Here is a 21,667-nt window from a genome sequence, read left to right on the forward strand (position 1 = left end):
CTTTAAGTAGCAGCCCGTGACAGACCGTGACAGAATGACACAGCAAAACATAGACCCAGCGGGCATTTATCAGTTTTTGAAATTTGATTTCGATTCGAACGTTCCTTGGGAGCTTCCTTGGGAGCAGTTCTGGGTGGACGATGAGGACGTCTGGTCCACCGAAGACTACAACGACGACCACTGGTCCACTGAGGAATGGTCAACAGACCATGAAGGTTTCCCTAAGCACCTCTCTGATCCTGATACCGCAGAGGCCATTTCTGCCTCTGGGTTTTCTGTCCCTGTTTCGGTGCCTTCCCAAGCCTTGTCTCCTCCAGTGGCCAGCCCTTTGTGTCCTTCAGTGGCAGCCCCACAGTACGCTCCTCCAGTGACGCTTCCGTGCTCTGTCCCGGCTCCTCGCCTCCCTCCAGTCCCGAGTTTGACTCCCGCTCTAACTCCAGTTCCGATTCCGGCTCCAGTTCCGATTCCGGTTCCAGCTCCCTCTCCAGCCCCGAGTCAGATTCCTGCGCCGGCTCTGGCTCCAGCCCCGATTCCGGCTCCGGCTCCAGTCCCGATTCCGGCGCCAGTTCCCTCTCCAGCCCCGAGTCAGACTCCTGCGCTGGCTCAAGCTCCAGTACCGACTCCGGCTCCTGCTCCAGCCCCGATTCTGGCTCTGGCTCCAGCCCCGATTCCGGCTCCGGCTCCAGTCCCGATTCCGGCGCCAGTTCCCTCTCCAGCCCCGAGTCAGACTCCTGCGCTGGCTCAAGCTCGAGTATCGACTCCTGCACTGGCTCAAGCTCGAGTACCGACTCCTGCGCTGGCTCAAGCTCGAGTACCGACTCCAGCTCCTGCTCCGAGTCCTGCTCCGGCTCCAGTCCCCGCTCTGGCTCCAGCACCGGCTCTGGCTCCAGTCCCTACTCCGGTGCCTGCAGCCCAGTCGCCCGACGCCACGCCTGCAGCCACGCCTGCAGCCGCGTCTCCCGACGCCACGCCTGCAGCCACACCTGCAGCCCAGTCGTCCGACGCCACGCCTGCAGCCGCGTCTCCCGACGCCACGCCTGCAGCCCAGTCGCCCGACGCCATGCCTGCAGCCCAGTCGCCCGACGCCACGCCTGCAGCCGCGTCTCCCGACGCCACGCCTGCAGCTGCGTCTCCCGACGCCAAGCCGGCAACCCAGCCTCTGCCTGTCTTTCCGGCCCCGCCTCTGCCCGAGCCGGATCCGCCTCCTGACATTCCGGCTCCCGCTCCAGCCCCGATTCCGGCTCCCACTCCAGTTCCGATTCCGGCTCCAGCCCCGATTCCGGCTCCGGCTCCAGCCCCGATTCCGGTTCCGATTCCGGCTCCAGCTCCAGCCCCTAGTCAGACTCCTGCACCGGCTCAAGCTCCAGTACCGACTTTGGCTCCAGTCCTGGCTCCAGTTCCAGCTCCTGCTCCGGATCTGGCTCCAGCTCCTGCTCCAGCTCCGACTCCAGCACCTGATCCTGCTCCAGCTCTGACTTAGGCTTTCGACCCTGATCCTGCTCCCGATCCTGCTCCAGCTCCGACTCCGGCACCTGATCCTGCTCCCGATCCTGCTCCAGCTCCGACTCAGGCTTTCGACCCTGATCCTGCTCCGACTCAGGCTCCGGATCCTGATCCAGCTCCGACACAGGCTCGGGCTCTGACCGGCCGTCCACCCGGCCGCCTGCCTGAACCGCCGTCCCTGACCGGCCATCCACCCGGCCGCCTGCCTGAACCGCCGTCCCTGACCGGCCATCCACCCGGCCGTCCGCCTAACCCTCTGTCCCTGTCCGGCCGTCCGCCCGGCCGCCCGCCTGAACTGCCGTCCCTGACCGGCCGTCCGCCCGGCCGCCCGCCTGGCCCTCCTGCCTTTGGCCCCCTCCACCCACCCTGCTTGGACTTCTCCTTTTTTTTCTGTTGGGCCGTCTGGAATCCGGCCCTTAAAGGGGGGGTACTGTAACGATCCTGTGTTCCCTGTCCCTCCTTTGTTTACCTCCTGTGCCGTGTGCTCCTGTGTTTACTTCCTGTCCCTGTATTTTAGTTCCTGTCAGCCATGTGCTCCTTTGTTTGTCTTGCCATGTCTCAGTTCCCTGTGTCTCCGCCCCTCACCTGTTCCTCATTATTAGTCTGCTAGTTTAATTATGATTTCCAGCCCGGTGTTCACCTGTCTCTTGTTTTACCTTGTTTCGTGTCCACCTGTGCCTTGTTAGCCTTGTTAAGTCCCTGTGTATATAAACCCCTAGTTTTGTTATGTTCCTTCTGTGTCATTGTTGTAATATCCCTGTGCTGCACGCTGTAAGTAAAGTCAGTAGAATCTACTCTTGGTGTGTTGTCCTGCATTTGGGTCACTTTAAGTAGCAGACCGTCACAGACGTCTTTGAAATGACCAAATGCGAATGTCATCCGGGGGACCTGACGGTGACGTCCCCAGAAAGTCCGGCACCGGACGTCGACCAATCGGGGACGTTGTGAATGTTCGCATAAGGTCCGGGAGACGTCCCGTGTTTGTCGGGAATCCACATCTTTCCGATAACTGTGAGGCCAGAGCAGGAATGAAGTCTGCTTTGTTCACTGCAGATTGACAATTCCACAACTCCACAGAAAAATAATATATTATTATATTATATACTCTCATGTATTATACTCTCTTTATATATTCAGGGTTTTGATATATATTCTCAGGTTTTGACCTATATATTCAGGGTTTTGATATATATACATATTCAGATTTTGATATATATTCTCAGGTTTTGACATATATATATTCAGGGTTTTGATATAGGCTATATACTCAGATTTTGACATATATTCTCAGGTTTGGACCATGTCCAAAATTATTTGTACCCTTTTTAAATAATCAATGGAAATATCTTTAATTGCCATCAAATCTCTCGAAATGGATCTTATAATACCTACCAAGCCTCTCCATGTCTCCACAATGATTGTAGACCGCACCTTTTTAGCAGCAATCTGGGTTTTGATGCAGGAACGATTATTTGCCATCACTTTGGCCTTGTGCTAACTTTTTTGACTGATTGAGGTTTGGACTCTGGCTGGGCCACTGTAAAATGTTGACATTGTTCTCAGTTAACCATTTCTTGCCTTGTTTGGCTGTATGTTTTGGATCATTGTAAGGTTTAATGGTCCAATTATCTCATCGCACACTGCCTGATCTTTTCCTCCAGAATCTCAGTGTAGCCTCTTGCTTTTAATGTTACAGTTTCCTTTGAGAAGGTCACCAGGTCCCTCTGGTTGAAAAACATCCCAAAAGAATACTTTTCTAACTTTTCTTTTCTAATGTGGAGAATAGCCATAGAAATGTATTAGTTTTGGGTCAATGTATTAGTTTTGGGACAATGGAACCTGGTGAACTTCTCAAAGTAACCGGTAACACTAAAACAAGGGGCTACATTGAGATTTTTGGTGGAAAAGATCAGACAGTCTGCCGATAGACCTGTATCAATGGGCATTGGGCATTGGATTTGGCTTTAAAAACAATAGCATGTTACAAATAACCACATTTAAGGTCTATTTTTAATGGTAAATAGTTACATGGTTTTATAAAACAAGTGTCTATTTTTATTATTATAGACTTTTCTGCCAATGTATTACACTGAGCAAAACCTCCAGACTTTCCGTAATTTTGCACATCTGGAAAACAGTATTTCATAACTAGATCTACATATCTTCCCTGACTTCCCAGACCTAAATTTACATTTATTTACATTTACATTTATTAATTTAGCACTATTATCCAAAGTGACTTATATATTTAAATTATATTACAAAGTCCATCTTCCCTGGACGAATTGTCGTCGTCGTCCGTCACCCCCGCTCCCCCCCCCCCCGAGAATGTCAGAACAGCATTTATTGTACAACATTGCCAGTTAAAATGCTACATAGTACATACTGCTGCCATAAATGTGTCTGGGTAGGCGGCCTACATACTCTATTGTTCACATATGCCACCAACACCATCACAACCTCACATTTGCCACTAACGCCAATCAAGCAGACATTCCTTCCTCCGTTATTTTTTTAACCACCAGCCGCCACTGATATATATATATATCCTACGTTTGTTGAGTGACATTCAAATGAATTGACCATCATATTCATCAGACCATCAGAAAAATGTACAGTGGTCTCTTAATTTTTTCCCCAGAGCTGTATATATATATATATATATAGTTTACCACTTTCTTTTTTTGATGATAACAAATGACTCTGAAGCACACATTTACCTTTATCTTCTTCCTAATGTAGTTGTAGAGGATGGCTTTGATTTCTATCTGCTCGTTACGCACAGCAGAGTAGGGAAGCTTCAGGTCAATGAAGAAGTCCTTACTCACCACCATGTCATAGGGGTCTGCCACACAGATACCTAAAAGCAGAAATCCAAAATTGTTTTCCTTAGGGTCACCCTGTGTTGGGGTAAGCAAAAAACCAAACACAAATTTATTCAATCAAACCAGAGATTTGCCCTGGCTGCAGCGCTTCGAAATTCGCTATAACGCTAACCTATAGGGGGCATAAGCTATAAGCGCGTTTGGGGCATTTGAACCATTTCATGACCTATGGAATACGAGTTGGTTCCGTGTGAGACACCACCGTGCTCGTTTAACTCAAATAGTGTGGCGAAACATTATAAACTTTGCACTTTTTGTGAGTCACTCACTTCAGATTACCCCGTTGACGTCCATCTAGCCCATTGCAGAGCGGACGCGTTCTCAGCCACTAGCCACAGAAACTAATACTTTTCTTGGTATTTTGATTTGTTTTGTTTTGTTTGACCCGGAGAAAAACAAAAGAGTAAAAACTGTCAAACAAACGACCAATGCAGAGCAATCAAGATATCTTCAGTGCGTGCTTAAGTTGCAGTAGATGTATGGGTAATGAGGTCCTTGACAACTTTGGGCAATGAATGTAGTCCTAAAACGAACTGCATTACCCACAAATCTGTGCCACATGTAGCTGAAATGCATTGTTTTGAAATCAAAAAGAAACTCTTAAAGGAGCACCGTTTTTTCATATTAAACTATGGTATTCCCTTATCTGAGACTAGTCGATACATTCCTCTCTTGTCTCAATGCCTGCATTCAATCGCTGTGGTGCGCAGCACCACTCTGCTAGCACTTAGCCCATTTCACTTAGCACTTAGCCCAGCAGGCAGAGGAGAGCAGGAAACCAGCATCTCCCTGGCCACCTCGGGGCTATCAACAGGACCCTGTGACGGCCTGTGAGAATCCTGTGAAGCACATGGGGGATCAGGGAAAGAGGGGCGAAGGAAGTCTAGAGCCTCCTGGCCGAGCAGCGCCCCCGCTGCCCCCCAATGAAAACCACCTCTTGCAGTGAGTCGTCTCTGAGGACGCAAATAGGTCGGCTTGGGCTCAGCCGAACCGAGACCACAGCTGAGATACCACCTCTGGATGCAGTCTCCACACGCCAGGGAGGGAGCCTGTTCTGGACAGGAGGTCTGCTGCCCTGGAATATTCATTGCCCTCAGTTGTGGCCTACTGGTTAGCGCTTCGGACTTGCAACCGGAGGGTAGCCAGTTCGAACCCTGACCAGTAGGCATGGCTAAAGTGCCCTTGAGCAAGGCACCTAACCCCTCACTGCTCCCCGAGCGTTGCTGTTGTTGCAGGCAGCTCACTGCGCCGGGATTAGTGTGTGCTTCACCTCATTGTGTGTTCACTGTGTGCTGAGTGTGTTTCACTAATTCACAGATTAGAATAAAGGCAGAGACCAAATTTCCTTCACGGGATCAAAAATGTATATATACATATACGTATACGTAGATGTATAAAGGCCTATATCAGCAGCCCCCTGGCCACCTGGAGGCACCCAGGGACCTTGTGCCCCCTTGGTGATTTATGTGGTACACCACCAGTGTTGGGGGTAACATGTTACAAGTAACGCGTTAGAGTACTCTTATCAGTGTTGTAGTACTCGAGTCCGAGACTCGAACTCGAGTCCGAGTCATTAGATTTAGAGACTCGTGACTTGACTTGGACTTGAGCACTGATGACTCGAACTTGGACTCGGACTCGTGCATTCGCACTCGCGATGACTCGTCGAGGACTCGACTTTTTTTTGTAATATATCATAAGGCTATAATTGTAGTATGTCATTAGGCTATAATTTGCTATATGATTTTAATATCTAAATTATTCGTAATACTAATTTTAGTTCAAGGGAATGTTAGGCTACTGCTTCGTATCGTAGGCTACATCGCAAGTCACATCATGTTCACATGCAAAGCAAACGTTAACTTTAACACCAAAATGCCTGGAGATATGGCCGCCGCTATTTCAATGTAGTAGGCTATTGCCAGACAATATTAGTTCTCATACATGACATAACATTACCTAAGATTACACTCAGCCTAGGCTAAACAACACACACTGCTGTTGGATAGCTGATCATCGTGACTTGGTGAACAGTGTTTTCCATGACTGACGCGAGAAGCGAGGTTCCATTCATTCATTTTCATTCGGGGCGTGCCCTGCCGTGCTTCTGTTTGTTAATTTGCACTGCAGCAGGCTATTATCGGATGAAAGAAAAATAAACTAAACGTTTTCCCGATCAAGATATAGCATAGTTCTTAATTTTGGTGTCATAAAATATAGAAGCATAACATTAAATTGCCTAGTAGACTGTCCATGTAGTGTCAATGTAGGCCTACGTGTCTGCGCAAGTGAAACTGACAAACTGAACCTCTCGTGGGTAGGCCAGAAACAACTATATTTAAAACCACGAATGAACTGGATTACTGTTACTGTTCAAACTAGCGATTTGATAGCCTAATCCACTGCACGAAAAAAAGGAAATAGCAACGTGTTCTATTTCTAACAGGTGAATATCGTAGCAAATAGTATGGCGATGGCAGCTTAAAAAAACATTTATTTCACTCATCTCGCTGAAATGAACGTGGCCTGTTGCACAAATAAATTAATTAGGCAGATGATCTACATCTTCGTTAACATAAAGCTAGTTTTCATCTCTATTGTTGACGTGAAATATGTCTCCATAGTGTCAGTGAAGTGATAACATAATTATGCAGTTGCCGGTAGCCAGTGTTCACGTCACGGGAGTCAGAAAGAAGCTACCAAGACAGGCCCTGCTCCTGTCCCTCCCAAACTGCGCTAAAATTGTGTAGGCTATTTAACAGCCAGAATTTTAAAAAATGCCCTTTTATGATCCACACTACCTCTTACAAAATAGGCCTACTCCAACGTTCATCTAGCTGTTGTGAAGTATGAACTTCTACAACACTGCCTATACAATTGTCAGCAGTCAGTAACAGCATAATGTGACTTAATGGCCTGTGTGATTGGGATGTGGATTGCTCATTTATTATGAGTAGGCCTATAGGCTATGGTATAGCTATGGTATGGTATTCTCTCCGATATAATAAATACAACACATTGGGTTTGGCAAGAAATTTGGCAATACTACTTTCACACAAGTGATGGCACCCCTTGGAGACAGAAGATTGTCAGTTTTGCTTTTAAGGATTTCATCCGCAATGGAAAAAAATGGAACGACATGTAGGCTATGCTTACTTTAGTGCTGGACTTGGACTCGACTTGATCAATAGGGACTCGACTCGGACTCAACGCGGATCAATAGTGACTCGACTCGGACTTGACTCGGATGAGTAGTGGACTCGACTCGGACTTGACTTGAACACTGAGGACTCGAACCTGGACTCGGACTCGAGGCATAGTGACTTGACTACAACACTGACTCTTATTAGTTTTTTTCAGTAACGAGTAATCTAACGCGTTAGTTTTGCGAATTCAGTAATCAGTAACTCCGTTATTTTCCAAAATAAGCACTCGTTACTCCGTTACTTTAAGAATTTCCCTCGATAAGGAAAGAAAAGTCCCTGCTTTTCTGTATTTAGTCAGATGTGGCTGCTTGCGTCTGCCCTGCTCCTTGCCTCTCTGTGTGTGTGTGTGTGTGTGTGTCTGTGTGTGCAGGCGCGCCTGCAGGTGCACGTCCATACTGTGGTACCATCAAGCTACTCAACAACAGAAAATTTCCCTTGTGTGTGTGTATTCACACCAAATTGGCCTACCATACCTTCCCAACTATGCACAGTATGCCTTTAGCTGCATGCCATTAGGTTATTTACCATTTTCTATTACGTAAAGTTAGTGAACACGTTATCAAAATTAACGTGCACGCATTTTGTTTGAGCAGGAGAGAGAATACGCACGCAGACACGCAATAGGCTACTTGTTGTTTTCTTTTACTCGGCTATCTATATATGGTTATCAGCGCACAATGTTGGGCTAATTCACTAACTCAATACTCATCAATGGATATCACAAGTTTAAACAACGAAAACAAAGGATGGAGGCAGCAAAGCTAGGAGTTATTCCAGATGTGCAAGAACAAGGTAGGCAATTGGTGTGCTTGTCAGAACGTTAGACTGCACTAAAGCCAGACGTCACGTTACGCTATAGAACAAAACTAAAGGTAACTTTAGCCTGTATAGGGCTGTATCAAGTTGTCCAAATGAGTAGGTCATTGTAGACATTGTCGTTGTATTATTGCATGTGGATGTTGTTATGCTATGTAGGCTACTTTTTTGCTGACCAATGCACGGACCTAAAACGGACAAAAATAGTTCACGAGTGATTGAGTGTGCGTACCATAGCATTAATTCCTGCAGGCGCCCCTGTGTGTGTGTGTGCGCGCGGGCGCACCTGTGTGTGTAAACTACTTGACTCGGACTTGAACACTGAGGACTCGAACCTGGACTCGGACTCGAGGCATAGTGACTTGACTGCAACACTGACTCTTATTAGTTTTTTTCAGTAACGAGTAATCTAACGCGTTAGTTTTGCGAATTCAGTAATCAGTAACTCCGTTATTTTCCAAAATAAGCACTCGTTACTCCGTTACTTTAAGAATTTCCCTCGATAAGGAAAGAAAAGTCCCTGCTTTTCTGTATTTAGTCAGATGTGGCTGCTTGCGTCTGCCCTGCTCCTTGCCTCTCTGTGTGTGTGTGTGTGTGTGTGTCTGTGTGTGCAGGCGCGCCTGCAGGTGCACGTCCATACTGTGGTACCATCAAGCTACTCAACAACAGAAAATTTCCCTTGTGTGTGTGTATTCACACCAAATTGGCCTACCATACCTTCCCAACTATGCACAGTATGCCTTTAGCTGCATGCCATTAGGTTATTTACCATTTTCTATTACGTAAAGTTAGTGAACACGTTATCAAAATTAACGTGCACGCATTTTGTTTGAGCAGGAGAGAGAATACGCACGCAGACACGCAATAGGCTACTTGTTGTTTTCTTTTACTCGGCTATCTATATATGGTTATCAGCGCACAATGTTGGGCTAATTCACTAACTCAATACTCATCAATGGATATCACAAGTTTAAACAACGAAAACAAAGGATGGAGGCAGCAAAGCTAGGAGTTATTCCAGATGGGCAAGAACAAGGTAGGCAATTGGTGTGCTTGTCAGAACGTTAGACTGCACTAAAGCCAGACGTCACGTTACGCTATAGAACAAAACTAAAGGTAACTTTAGCCTGTATAGGGCTGTATCAAGTTGTCCAAATGAGTAGGTCATTGTAGACATTGTCGTTGTATTATTGCATGTGGATGTTGTTATGCTATGTAGGCTACTTTTTTGCTGACCAATGCACGGACCTAAAACGGACAAAAATAGTTCACGAGTGATTGAGTGTGCGTACCATAGCATTAATTCCTGCAGGCGCCCCTGTGTGTGTGTGTGCGCGCGGGCGCACCTGTGTGTGTAAGCTACGTGTGTTTGATTCTTGGAGGTACGCGCATTATTTTGAAGGTTGCGTGCCTTGTTAATTTAGGCTATTAATAGTGTGATGCACTGTTCTTTTGTGCGCAGCCTAATACGGTAAGCTACATTCTTATGTTAAAATGAAAAAAGAGGAAACGACATCGGACAAGGATGTTTACTGTTTTTTTGTTTTTGTTTTTATTAGGCTATTACTCTGCCTATTACCGGTATATGCTATTCATGGAAGCTGTTCTAATTCTCAAATGATGAATGCCTGTTAAATAAAACGTGCAATATGCTGACTGTCTTTCCTGTCATTATCCTACAGTTAGGTTCATGATTGATTCATAAACAGTCAGCACTGTCGGTGCATCTAAAGGAGGATGTGTGCTGCTGCTGCAGGCGGAGACGCACCCCAAACGCGTCGGTAACGCACGAGTACTCTAACGCGTTACTTTTATTTATAGGTAACGTAGTAACGTAACGGATTACTTTTAATTGATAGTAACGTAGTAACGTAACTACTTTCAAAAGTAACGATACCCAACACTGTACACCACAGAGGTGTTGTCTGTTCTCACCAAAACATTTCTGTTCCTGATGAGAGCGAGAAGCTCCAGCAGGGCCATATGGACCACCTTCAGCTCCAGCACATTTATATGCTCGTCCCCCCATGGGTGATTCCAAGCACCCGGAACTGACCTGCCTTCCCAGACTGCCCCCAACCCCGTTACAGAGGGGTCCGTAGACACCACCGTCCTGCATGATGGGATGTGCCCTAGTGGGACTCCCCAAGTTAACAGTGCCTCGTCTTTTCATGGACGTAGCATGTGAAGGAATGGCTGTGACACCCTGAGTTGTGCTTTGTGTCGAGTCAGTTCTGTTTGTTCTTGTATTCTTGTTCTTGGATTTTAGTCAAGCAATGTTATTCCATTTATGTGAATAGGTGTCGTGTATCTACAAAAAGGACTGCAATATACAACGATATGTGTTCTTTGGATCTTCCTCTTTATTTGCTAACTGAGGTAACATGGTAACAAGAACTCAACCGTGACCTCTCGCTTGGTCTTTTCTCCAGAGAGCGCACCAGAGTGGCGCGCTTACCTTTATGCAACGGCAGCCTCCAATAACACCTGAGGTCAAGGGTCACATAACAAATACCTTTGACGTTAAATACACCGTTTACTTATTAGTGTATCTCCATACACTACAATAGGTAATATTATTTTGATCAGCCACTTAGTTAGCCTGAAGGATGACTAGGATAAAATTGTTAACAAACAGATATCACTATGAAACTTCCCCAGTTGATTACTTACATTAGTATGAGAAAAAAATGTATTACATTAAACATTACAATGTTTACATATATCCAAATTATTCATAATTGTGAGGAGGTGATCTTCCCCCTCCTCACTGCCACGCTGTGAACTCTTGATAGAGTAGCGTTTTGCGAGGTTACTGGCAGCAGGTACCCTTGTTACGTTGCGCAAGCAAAGCGCAACGCGGATTTCGTATTCACATTCATACTTACGCACACTCGCATACACTCACACACATACACGTACGAAACACACCAGGACTTTGATGGACAATGTAATGCTTGTGGACAATGTAATGCTTATGGACAATGTTTGTATGTTTGCTGGGAACTTGGGCAACATGCCAGGACTGGGGAAAAGTTTGTGGACTTGTAGGGGGGAAGCGGGGGAATGTTTGTCCGGGCGGCGCCATTGCAACCGCGACAGTGAAACGCGACATTAAAACGCACTCATTTATCATTTCTCCCTTCTGCCACAGAGTAATTTACATACCATCTTTGACACGTAGTGAGGGCCCCACTGCCATGTCTCATTTTCCACACATTTTCCACCGTTAATTTCCCCATAGCCGCGAACACAAAAGCATACCCAACTTACCTGTCACTTACCTTCCAGCTCAACTGCCCATGCGAAGCGCGCCTGCTGGCAGAGGAGGGGTTTTCTCTCCAGCCTCGGAGCTGTGGGAGCGTGCATTGTGAACATTGGGGGGGAGGGATGGCGTGCATTTAGCCATGATATGAATGTTTATTGCCTTGTTGTTATGTTGTTATGAATGTATATTGGTGGTGGATAATCGCGATTATGTATATTTTGATTTAGAGGGATTTATTGTTTGTGTAAATACTTTTGTGTGATATACTTAACTGTACGGGGGAAATGGGGTGAGCCACTTGGCTCTGATTGGGGTCAATTTGGAAGGGAGGGGTTTCCTTGTTAAAAGGGAGCCTCATTTCTGTTCGGGAGAGCGATGGGGTAAGAGCTAAATGCTGATGTGCTGTAAGTACAATGCTCTGCTGATGTGTGTTTTTTTTTACTGGCTAAAAGGTATGGTTTTTGCTTGTGCCAAACCGGAAGCTACAAGCTAATAGCTAGAAGCCCAGTATTTTTGTTGGACATTTATTTAATTTGCATCTTTGGGTATTTTTGGATTATTTTGGAATTTTCATGTAATGTTGGGACTACATTTGGCATTTCACCCCGTGTGGGTATTCCTGGAACTGCACTTTTTTTAAGAATAAACCACAGCTTATGCTTGTACATCTTGCCTCGTGAGCCTCCTTCTACCTCAAAGTGTCGAGCCTTGCCTCACCCGCACCCAGGGTACCGCTAGCCCATTCACAATAATCTAATTAAATATGTGTTAATTTGCATACATTTTAAAACATGAAAACTGAGCATTGGATACAGCCAGGTTCAAAATTATGTTTTCATTGTGTTCAGATATTTCATGGGGGAAAATTACAGAGGAATATGTACTTTTGTTATCCTGTAAATCAGAATATGCTGTCAATAGCCTTAAAACATTTTTGCCATGTTTTTAGGCATAAAATGTAAGTCAGGCTAGGATTAATATATCAACAAACCCATCTGTAAAAATCTTCTAAATATAGTTAACCATACGTCTAGAAAGTTTGGTGAATGTAAGTGCTTCTGAAGTGGAGATTTTGTGTTCAAAGTGGGGGAGGAAACTCATTTTGAGAAAACAGCCTTGAAACACAGCCAATGAGATTCCGTTCTCAGCCTAGACTCGCCTTTGAACTTTCGCGATTGGTTGCTGATACAAAGGAAGTGTCCATATATGGATAACATAGCGTGATACAGGAAAAACAGAGCTTTCCAAAGGTACTACACATATGTTTTGGATCACGGTCGTGGGAGTGCATGTAAGGTTAGAATGCTAACTTTTGCTGAATTTAGGAGAAATATACAGGCGCGAGTAGACACAATATAATGAAATAAACACCTAAATGTGTAAATCAGACTTTGTTGATAGACTTTGTTGATTGTTGTAGTGTGATAGAATACATGCTAAGGTAACAAACTAGCTCAAAATCTCGAAATTGACCAGTGCATGAAAAAACAATGTTTTCACCTGCCGTGTCTCGTCTGAAGCATGGTTTAGGACCCTCCTTTTCAGGGTCATTCCCATAGATATACATAATAAAGGCTAGATGTCTTATGGCAGATTCTCGAACGGCATCACCGGCGGCCATCTTGTCACAGGCAAGCTATCTGGTGGGCTCTGTGGTACCTGATGTAAGGTGAGTGATCTACTCAAACACAAATACTCTTATCTCGCTGAAATCTGGACAGATTTACAAACGGTTTGGTTTTTTACAAACGTTATTAATGTACAGTAGCTTTAGGGGCAGCCATGGCCTACTGGTTAGCGCTTCGGACTTCGAACCCCGACCAGTAGGCACGGCTGAAGTGCCCTTGAGCAAGGCAACTAATAAAACGAAATCAATCTTTAAACGACAGTTTGGTTTCCGTGTTCTGACTGGACACCCTGTTGAGGTTGCTACCAGAAATAATAAACAACATCCCTCATCACCCAGAATTCTTTTCAATCGTAAAACTTCAAATAAAAGCCTAGTCCCAAAAAGATGGGACTAGGCTTTTATACACCTGGTGTGGCTACAGGTTTGGATAAAAAAAACCTATTCTCGATAGATATTAACATGTAGGCTTATTTTTCAGACAATGACTGTCACATTGTTGAGTTTTGTTGTTTGTTTGTTTTTTTAAAGCTCCCGATAATCTAAGAGAAAATATAGAATGTCATACATGAAGTGATTTGTTACACATTCTATTGATAATTAGAACACATTCTAATTATCAATAGAACATAATATAATGTAGTAACCTTCTGCTGTCAAGCTATCCTTGGTGTCTATCAGTATGCTATTTTGATCATTATCTCTATTATCTCTAACACTCAATAAACAATATCTCAACACTAAATGAATGTTCCGCAATTGAAGCCTATCATTGGATAGCCTAGTAATATGGGTAGGCATTTGGCATGTTAATTAAAGAATTAATTTGATAATATTTCACATCTTTGCAGAGGAAAGGTTTTGTATGAAGGGAATTAAAGGCCTGTTTCAAAGACGCCTATCTCAAATACAAGACGGTGCAGTTCAGTGATTTCGAAAATAAAAGCCTGGGCTATCATTTTAATTTTTACGGTAGTTGCATTCCACAACTACCAAGACAAGAAGCAGATCATCACACAGAGACGTCAACGTGAGATGACCTGTCAGGGTTACAGGGTGTTTTTTCAAGAAGATGTCAGTGTAGAACTGGGACGTAAGCAAGCAGCATTCAAGGAGGTGAAGGAATTGCTTTACACATAGAAGGTCAAGTTCAGGATGGTATATCCTGCTTGCCTCCAAGTTCCGTTTGAGAGCATGCAGGGGTTGAAGTGGGTCAGAACAGTCCAGAACTAAGTTCCGGCACATCAGACAATCTCTGATGGAGGTTGAGACAGAGATGGACCCAATTGACTCACCATAAGTCTTAGAGACACTGATGGAGATGACCTGCCAGCTGGTGATGGAGTCCTTCAGGGAAGCCGTCTTAGTCAAGGACGTGGTTGTGCTGTCAGGGAGAGAAATAATTAAATATGCGGTCATTATTCTAAATTCCATTCCAGACGACATGACGACAATAACAACAACAATGCTGGATAAACTCCAGGGAAACATCGAATGGGCACGAATGGAGATAAAACCCAGCAAATCCCGCAGTATCTCAATTGTCAAAGGCTAGCTCACCAATGAGAGGTTCCATGTCAACAACGAGCCAGTACCAACCATTCTGGAGAAGCCTGTCAAAAGCCGCTGGTACAACGCAGAGCTCAAAGACTCAAAGCAGTTAGAGAAACTCAAGCAAGATACCATTAATGGCCTCAAGCAGATCAACTGGAAAGCTGAAACTGTGGTGTTTTCAGTTTGGCCTGCTGCCCCTTCTCATGTGGCCAATTTCCATCTATGAGGTCACTCTATCCCATGCCAATCGGCTGGAGAGACTGGTGAATGCGCAAGTGAGGAAGTGGCTTGGACTGCCGAGATGGTTCTACAGAAGGGGATGCGTTTCGTTATGAGTCATAGGTCTTCTGTGTTCAACCTTCAGGTTCCCCACCCCACCTTTCCCTATCCTCTGTGTGTGTGTGTGTGAGTTTGTGTGTATATGTGTGTATGTGTTTATTCTCTACAGGCTTGTTCTGTGTAATCCACTTTTAAATGTTTAGAACACGTTGATTTTTGAGTGTTGAAGTTGATTGTATTCCTAGCTTTTCATAAGTAATAATAAATGTTATAGATGTATATCATTTTCATATTATACTGATTTATATAAGGAAGTTGTATCTGTTGAATCAAATGTATTTTATGTCTCTATTCCGAAATGATCTTCAATAACTACACTACTTTCAGTATCAAGGAAAAGAAGTGGAATATGTCACACCAATATTGTTGTAGTTTAGGGCATAGGGCATAACTGTGTGAAAGGGTAGCCTCCATGGATTCACATTTCTCGCATAGGGGTGATGCATCTGGGAATACTTTATGCAGCCTAGCCTTTGAGTAGTGTAACCTGTGCAGAATTTTAAATTGAATTAAACAGTGTCGGGCATTAATGGAGCATTCATGGATGTACTCAAGACTCTCTTCCCACACGTCTAGGGGTATCAGGGTTTCAAGCTCTTTTTCCCATCCTTCCTTTATACTGACCACCTTGGGAAGGGACATACTTTGTAAAGTATCATATAGTTGAGAAATTATAAAGCGTGAGTTGGCAAACATTCTAATAAAGCTCTCTAGCTTGTCTGGCTTTGCCCTTTCAAAATTAGGGAGGTGCGTTTTAACATAGTTTCTGACCTGAAGATATCTGAAAAAGTGATGCTTGAGTAAGTTGTACTTCTGCTGGAGTTGTTGGAAAGAGGCAAAAGTCCAATATTACAGAGCCCCACTTCCTTCCAGACTCCAGAGGGAGTGAAGGTGGGGTTTGCTGCTATTGGCAATAAAAATGACAACGTGCTGAGATTGAAATGTTTTTTTAGCTGTTTCCATACCCTTATTGTGTCATGGATAATAGGGTTGTGCTTATAGTATGCTCTTTTGATTGGCACAGGTGATAGTATAACTGCTCTTATGGCAAGCAACCCTCACGTTCCATCTCTAGCCCATCATATGGAGATTGGGTGTCCTCTAGCCAATGTGCAATTGATCGTAATCCAGTGTCCCAATAATACAGCTTCAAATCAGGCAGCGCTAGCCCCCCATTTTTTTGTGTTTGCAAAGATGGTCTTTTTTAATTCTGTGTGCTTTATAGTTCCATACAAAAGGAAGGATGATAGAATCCAGTTTTTTAAAGAAGGATTTAGTAAGGAATACAGGAAGGTTTTGAAAGAGGTAAAGTATTTGAGGAAGAAAAATAATTTTAATAGCGTTGACTCTTCCCACTAAGGAGAGTGGGAGTGTTCTCCAAAACTGAATGTTGCGTTCAAGTTTCTCAAGTAGTGTAGGAAAGTTGGCCTTATAAAGGGCACTGTATTTCTTGGTGATTACCACTCCCAGATAAGTTAAGTTGTCTTGAGTTATACGGAAGGAAAGCTGTTTGAGCCATTCCTGATTCTCAACTCGTATTGGTAGCAGCTCACTTTTACCCCAATTGAATCTTGTATCCAGAATAAGTGCCAAATGAGTGAAACACTTCCAGTATTGATGGGACAGTTATCTGAGGTTGAGTGATATATAATAAGATGTCGTCCGCATACAAAGATATCTTATTCTTAACCATGAATTTTGGGATGTGATCGAACGGTTTCTGCAAGCGGCTCTATGGATAGGGCAAATAGTAATGGACTAAGTGGGCATCCCTGCCTTGTGCCTCTGCCAAGTTGGAATGGAGTAGAAAGGGTCTGATTCGTAACTATCCTAGCACAGTTGTGACCAAGGGAGGGCGCTCAAGGCCCCCTATGACAGTTCTGCACCAGGGAACACAACACACCGGGACAAGAGATAAAATTAAAATCAAGAAATCTTTATTGGGGGTGAAATTTATACTGAAGGGAAGGGGGGGGGGGGGGGGGGGGGTTCAGTCGTCGTTGCTCAGGAGCGTGTTGAGATAGAAGCTGGCGGGGGCCTCACCCGTGGCTGGACAGCGTTAGGCCATTGGCGGGTACAGCTTGTCTAGTGGGGTCCTCGTCAGCGGCTGGACAGCGTTGGGGGCAGCGGCGGCACGACTCGTCTAGCAGGGGTCTCGAAGGGACCGAAGGACGTGTCCACACCAATGTCAAATTACGACTGAAATGTCCCAACCAATATTCAGGTCGAAATGGGGGGGGGGGGGGAAGCGCTCACATGCGCTACACAAAGAGTTAAATCATTTCTCACTTCAGTGCTGCGGATCATCTCGTACAGATCTTGTAATGTGCAGTAGCCTATAAGGGTAAATCGCGCTGATTTGAAGTTACCTATAATAACTACCAGTGAGCCGCAGTCTCCGCACTTCAGCTTCACTTCACTACAAGGCATATGAAGTGCGTCCAAATTCACCCATTCTTCTCTGTTGAACTCCTTGAAAAGTAGGCTACTCATCACACATGTGTCACATGAAAGAGCCTTTTCTCAGCTTTTACATTAACCAGTGCTAGCTAGCCACTATTTGCTGTGATAAACAGTTCGCGAGAAAAATAACTATTATTTATATTACGATTATTACGATTTAACAATTATTCTCTGCGCACATTTCCACATCCATTCGTCTCAGTGGAATCTCGTAGACCTACACTCTTCACGCAACACATGACAAACCATATATCAGAATAAACAGCAGACCTTACCGAACACAAAGGTGTAATGCATTTCCGTGTATAGTTAGCTGTTCCAGAGTAATCCGGTTTTTAAATAAATTGTAGCAAAATTCAACATGGTCTTTCGGCTTTAAGCATTTCTTAAAACTGAGCTGTGCTTACATCGCCTAGATATCTGTAAATAGCAGAATCAGAGAATATACAGGCAGCTCACGGTTCAATGTAGCCTTAATGATTTCTTTTCACAAAATGCTAATGCATGTATTTAAGTTTCTTAAAACTGAGTTGTGCTTAAATGGGTCAATGCATGATTTCATAACAGACCAAATAGAAAATAATTGTTAAATGTTAAATATAGCATACATATCTGTACATATTAAAATCAGATTATGTAGGCTACACAGTATAGTTAGATAAAGTTAGACAGTAGCACATTTTAATCATTTTATATATCTATAATGGCTGGTGAAAGAGTCTAGTTTTTTTGCGGGGGGGGGGGGGGTTGTTAGTGGTGTCCCCACCAAAGCTGAGACCAAACCTACGCCCTTGCCTATACAGCTCAGCTGGGTCACTAAGTTTGGTTAAGAATGCTGATGACATTTGGGATAAAATATTTTTTAATTTTCTACACACGCTCTCCGACTGGGAGTTTTTGTAGTGTTGGAGACGCAGAGCATATCGACAAGCTGTCGGTCGGTGCGTAAAGTTTGCCTTGCGCTAAAGCAGTTCCTGCGCAACTTCATTCGTTTTCCTGGACACAAACCCACGAGGATCATTAAAGTTTAGTTTCACCAACTGGCAGGTCAGCATCACTTATTCAATTTTCCAAATGTGCACTGAAATGTGTCCAATAGGCTACCCATGCCTTCCGACATTCACCCTTCCGATGATGGAGCGCAAAAGTTTAACTTGGCCCACAGCTGCAGAACCCGCGTTAAAATAGAAAATTAAATTTGGGATTCTCAAAGAATTCTATGGCCCACTCAATCTGTGACAAGATAAGCTAGTTTAAGAAAGCATCATTCAAAGCAGTCAATACAATACGTGATGTCCAGTGAATTATTTAATTGTGCTTTTGACATTAAATAGGCTGTCCTAAACGTACGCATTTACACGGTCAGTTAGGCTATTCTCTGCCAAGCAAGGTCTCGGACGCAGGCGCTTAAGTATTGCTTTTTTTAATATTACAGTTCTCTCCTCCTCGTAAGCCTCGACTACTCCGCCTCTGAAAAATACGGTGCTCTTCGTTTCGCCGGTTTCACTCATGGTTTTGACTCTCCATAGATGATGCCTTTATAAGTTCGCCTTGAACGCGCACAACTCTAGGTTATCTCACACAGGGTTGATTGAACTAACTGGTAACCGGTGCTTTGGAACCGACAGCTCGGGTTTAGTCGCCACAGGTTCAGACAACCCAGAGGTTAAGTTTTATCTCAGTGTTATCTCAGGCAATCAACATACAGTCATTTGTTGCCAAGAATCAGAATGCTGAGACACTCTGACATTTAGGGGAACTTCTTTATTTACTATTTTTCCTTCATCATTAAGTCTATCATATTTATATTTCATCCATTAGTGTTCATCTCTACAAATGTCTAATTGCCCCAGAATTTCAAAAGGTTTTCAGGTGTACTCTTTTAGGAAAGCCCTTCATTTTATTGTCAAATGTATGCTTGGAGTTTTTCTTGTTGTGTGTTTACCAATACACATTTTCACCATGTGAATGTGACTGGCCAACATGTAGGATTGACATTGGCTCAGTGGGATAATGCCTTGTACTGGTGATCCTTAGGTTGAGAGTTCAAATCCCACTTGAAGCATTAGTGTTTGAATGCTGTTGGGTTGTGGAGGTTAGCATACTAGAATAGAATGCTGTTGGGTTGTGGTGATTAGGCGATATTTTTTTTCCCCAGGATGGTAGGGGAAGACTGTCTGTGATTGGCCAATACCGCCCTACTCTGTCTGTGATTGGCTGGGTTATGCATGAGAATACGCCCTACTCTGTCTGTGATTGGCTGGGGTTATGCATGATTGACAGTTGCTGCCTCTCTGGCTAAATCTGACAAAACTGATGGGCTTCTATCGCTAGTATCAGCCATGGGTAATTATAAAATATCCCACCTAAATGTCTGACAATGACATGTTTTAAGCCTGCAGCAAATAAACAGTCCTAAACTCCTGTTAATTATGTCAGTTCAATTTTATATTACCCTGATAACCTAGTTACCTTAATGCTATCCCTGCTATCTAGCACTACAGGTTGCTATGCTAGTTGTCAGTTTGGTTCTGGCTCACAAGGATGCACTAGTAGCTAGCACTACCTATCAGTTTATAAAAATAAGTTGGGGGGAAACCCCCCAAACCCCCTTAAATACCGTAACACTTATTCATCATGTTGACAACATAGTCTGTAAACAAGCTATTTTACAGTCTTTGGTTGACAACTTCAACCCTAACCTTAATCAATGCAATCCTTGTTAGCTACAGGTTGCTATGCTAGTTGTCAGTTAGATTCTGGCTCACGAAGTTTAGATAGCAGCACCATGGCAGTACTACCCATAGATATATACAGGGCATGAAATTGGCACCCGCCCACACGCCAAATGCGAGTAACTTTTGTGATTGGCGGGTGAAACTGTCAATGTACCTGCCACGTTGGCGGGTAGCCAATAAGACAACACAACACTGAGCAAGGAGATGCACTGTCCAGATTGCCGTTTGTAGGCTATGGCTCGGAGAAAGCGAGATCAAACCCATTTGCAGGGGTGGGTAGTAGCCTAACGCGTTACATTTTTTTTTCGAGGAACGGCAAACGACTTTCCTTTTTCAAAACGGTAGCCTACTTCTACTCTTACTCAAGTACATTTTTGAGCCAATAATCTCCTCTTTTACTCCGCTACATTTCAATTGCCTTAAACAGGCATAAAGGATACTTTTGTATCCCTTTAAAGGTCCATCAAAAATATAAAAATGTAGGCCTACAAAAAAGTAACTTGTTAGGCCTACTTGAGTATTTATTAACAAAGTACTTTTTTACTTTTACTTGAGTAGCCTACTGTAATGTGTATTCTGTACAAGTTCAAGAACCATTTTTTGAGTCGTTCACCTTTATTTTGGGCACAAAATAATTTTGGCTGGTAAAAAACCACTGTGGCATGTGGATTTCAAAATTCACCTGCCACAGTGGCTGGTGGCCAAAAAAGTTAACTTCAGGCCCTGGATATATATATATATAGAACACCTATCAGTAGGGAATTTAAAATAAGTTTAACCCCCCAAACCCCCCTAGTGCTAATACAAACAACCTATTTCACAGTCTTTGGTTGAAAACTTCAACTATCAGTTGCGTTAAAATCGTTCAACGTCCACAACCAGAATGATGATTTGATTACTACCCATCTCCATAGAAACGGACAAGGTAGTAGCCGGCCAATCACAGGGCAGGTAGGGCGACACTCTTCCCCTACCATCCTGGGAAAAAAAATATTGCGGTGGTTAGCATACAATAGAGTATTGTTAGAATAGTGTTGGTGAAAAGACTCCCTAAGTTTATATACATAATTTATATATTTATATATTATTATTATTATTATCATTATTATTATTATTATTATATTGTTTCTCATTTTCAAATGTACACTAAGTACACTTAAATCTGCACAAAGTCCTTGAGGTGAAAGTGCTGTGGAGAAATTGCAGGATTGTTTGGCTCTGCCACCTAACCACGCCCAGTTTACCTGCTGGAAAACCCTGTAGCTCCG

At 43.9% G+C, this 21,667-nt stretch overlaps 1 protein-coding gene across 1 annotated transcript in view; it reads right to left on the minus strand.

The window, feature by feature from the left end:
• LOC143118071 (complement C3-like) overlaps window positions 1-21,667 on the minus strand; it is a 182,495-nt gene that overhangs the window by 38,306 nt on the left and 122,522 nt on the right. Inside the window, exons 26-27 of the mRNA XM_076279307.1 lie at window positions 14,601-14,689; window positions 4,224-4,363 (exon numbers count right to left, since the gene is read on the minus strand). Of these exons, the coding sequence (XP_076135422.1) occupies window positions 4,224-4,363; window positions 14,601-14,689 (229 nt within the window). The remainder of the gene's footprint in view (window positions 1-4,223; window positions 4,364-14,600; window positions 14,690-21,667) is intronic.

This window comes from Alosa pseudoharengus, unplaced genomic scaffold (assembly GCF_046254945.1).
Source record: "Alosa pseudoharengus isolate Yale_2024_CS ecotype anadromous, Long Island Sound unplaced genomic scaffold, YU_APseudo_1.1 YU_APseudo_1.1_scf_1, whole genome shotgun sequence".
In the NCBI taxonomy this organism is placed as follows: domain Eukaryota; kingdom Metazoa; phylum Chordata; class Actinopteri; order Clupeiformes; family Clupeidae; genus Alosa; species Alosa pseudoharengus.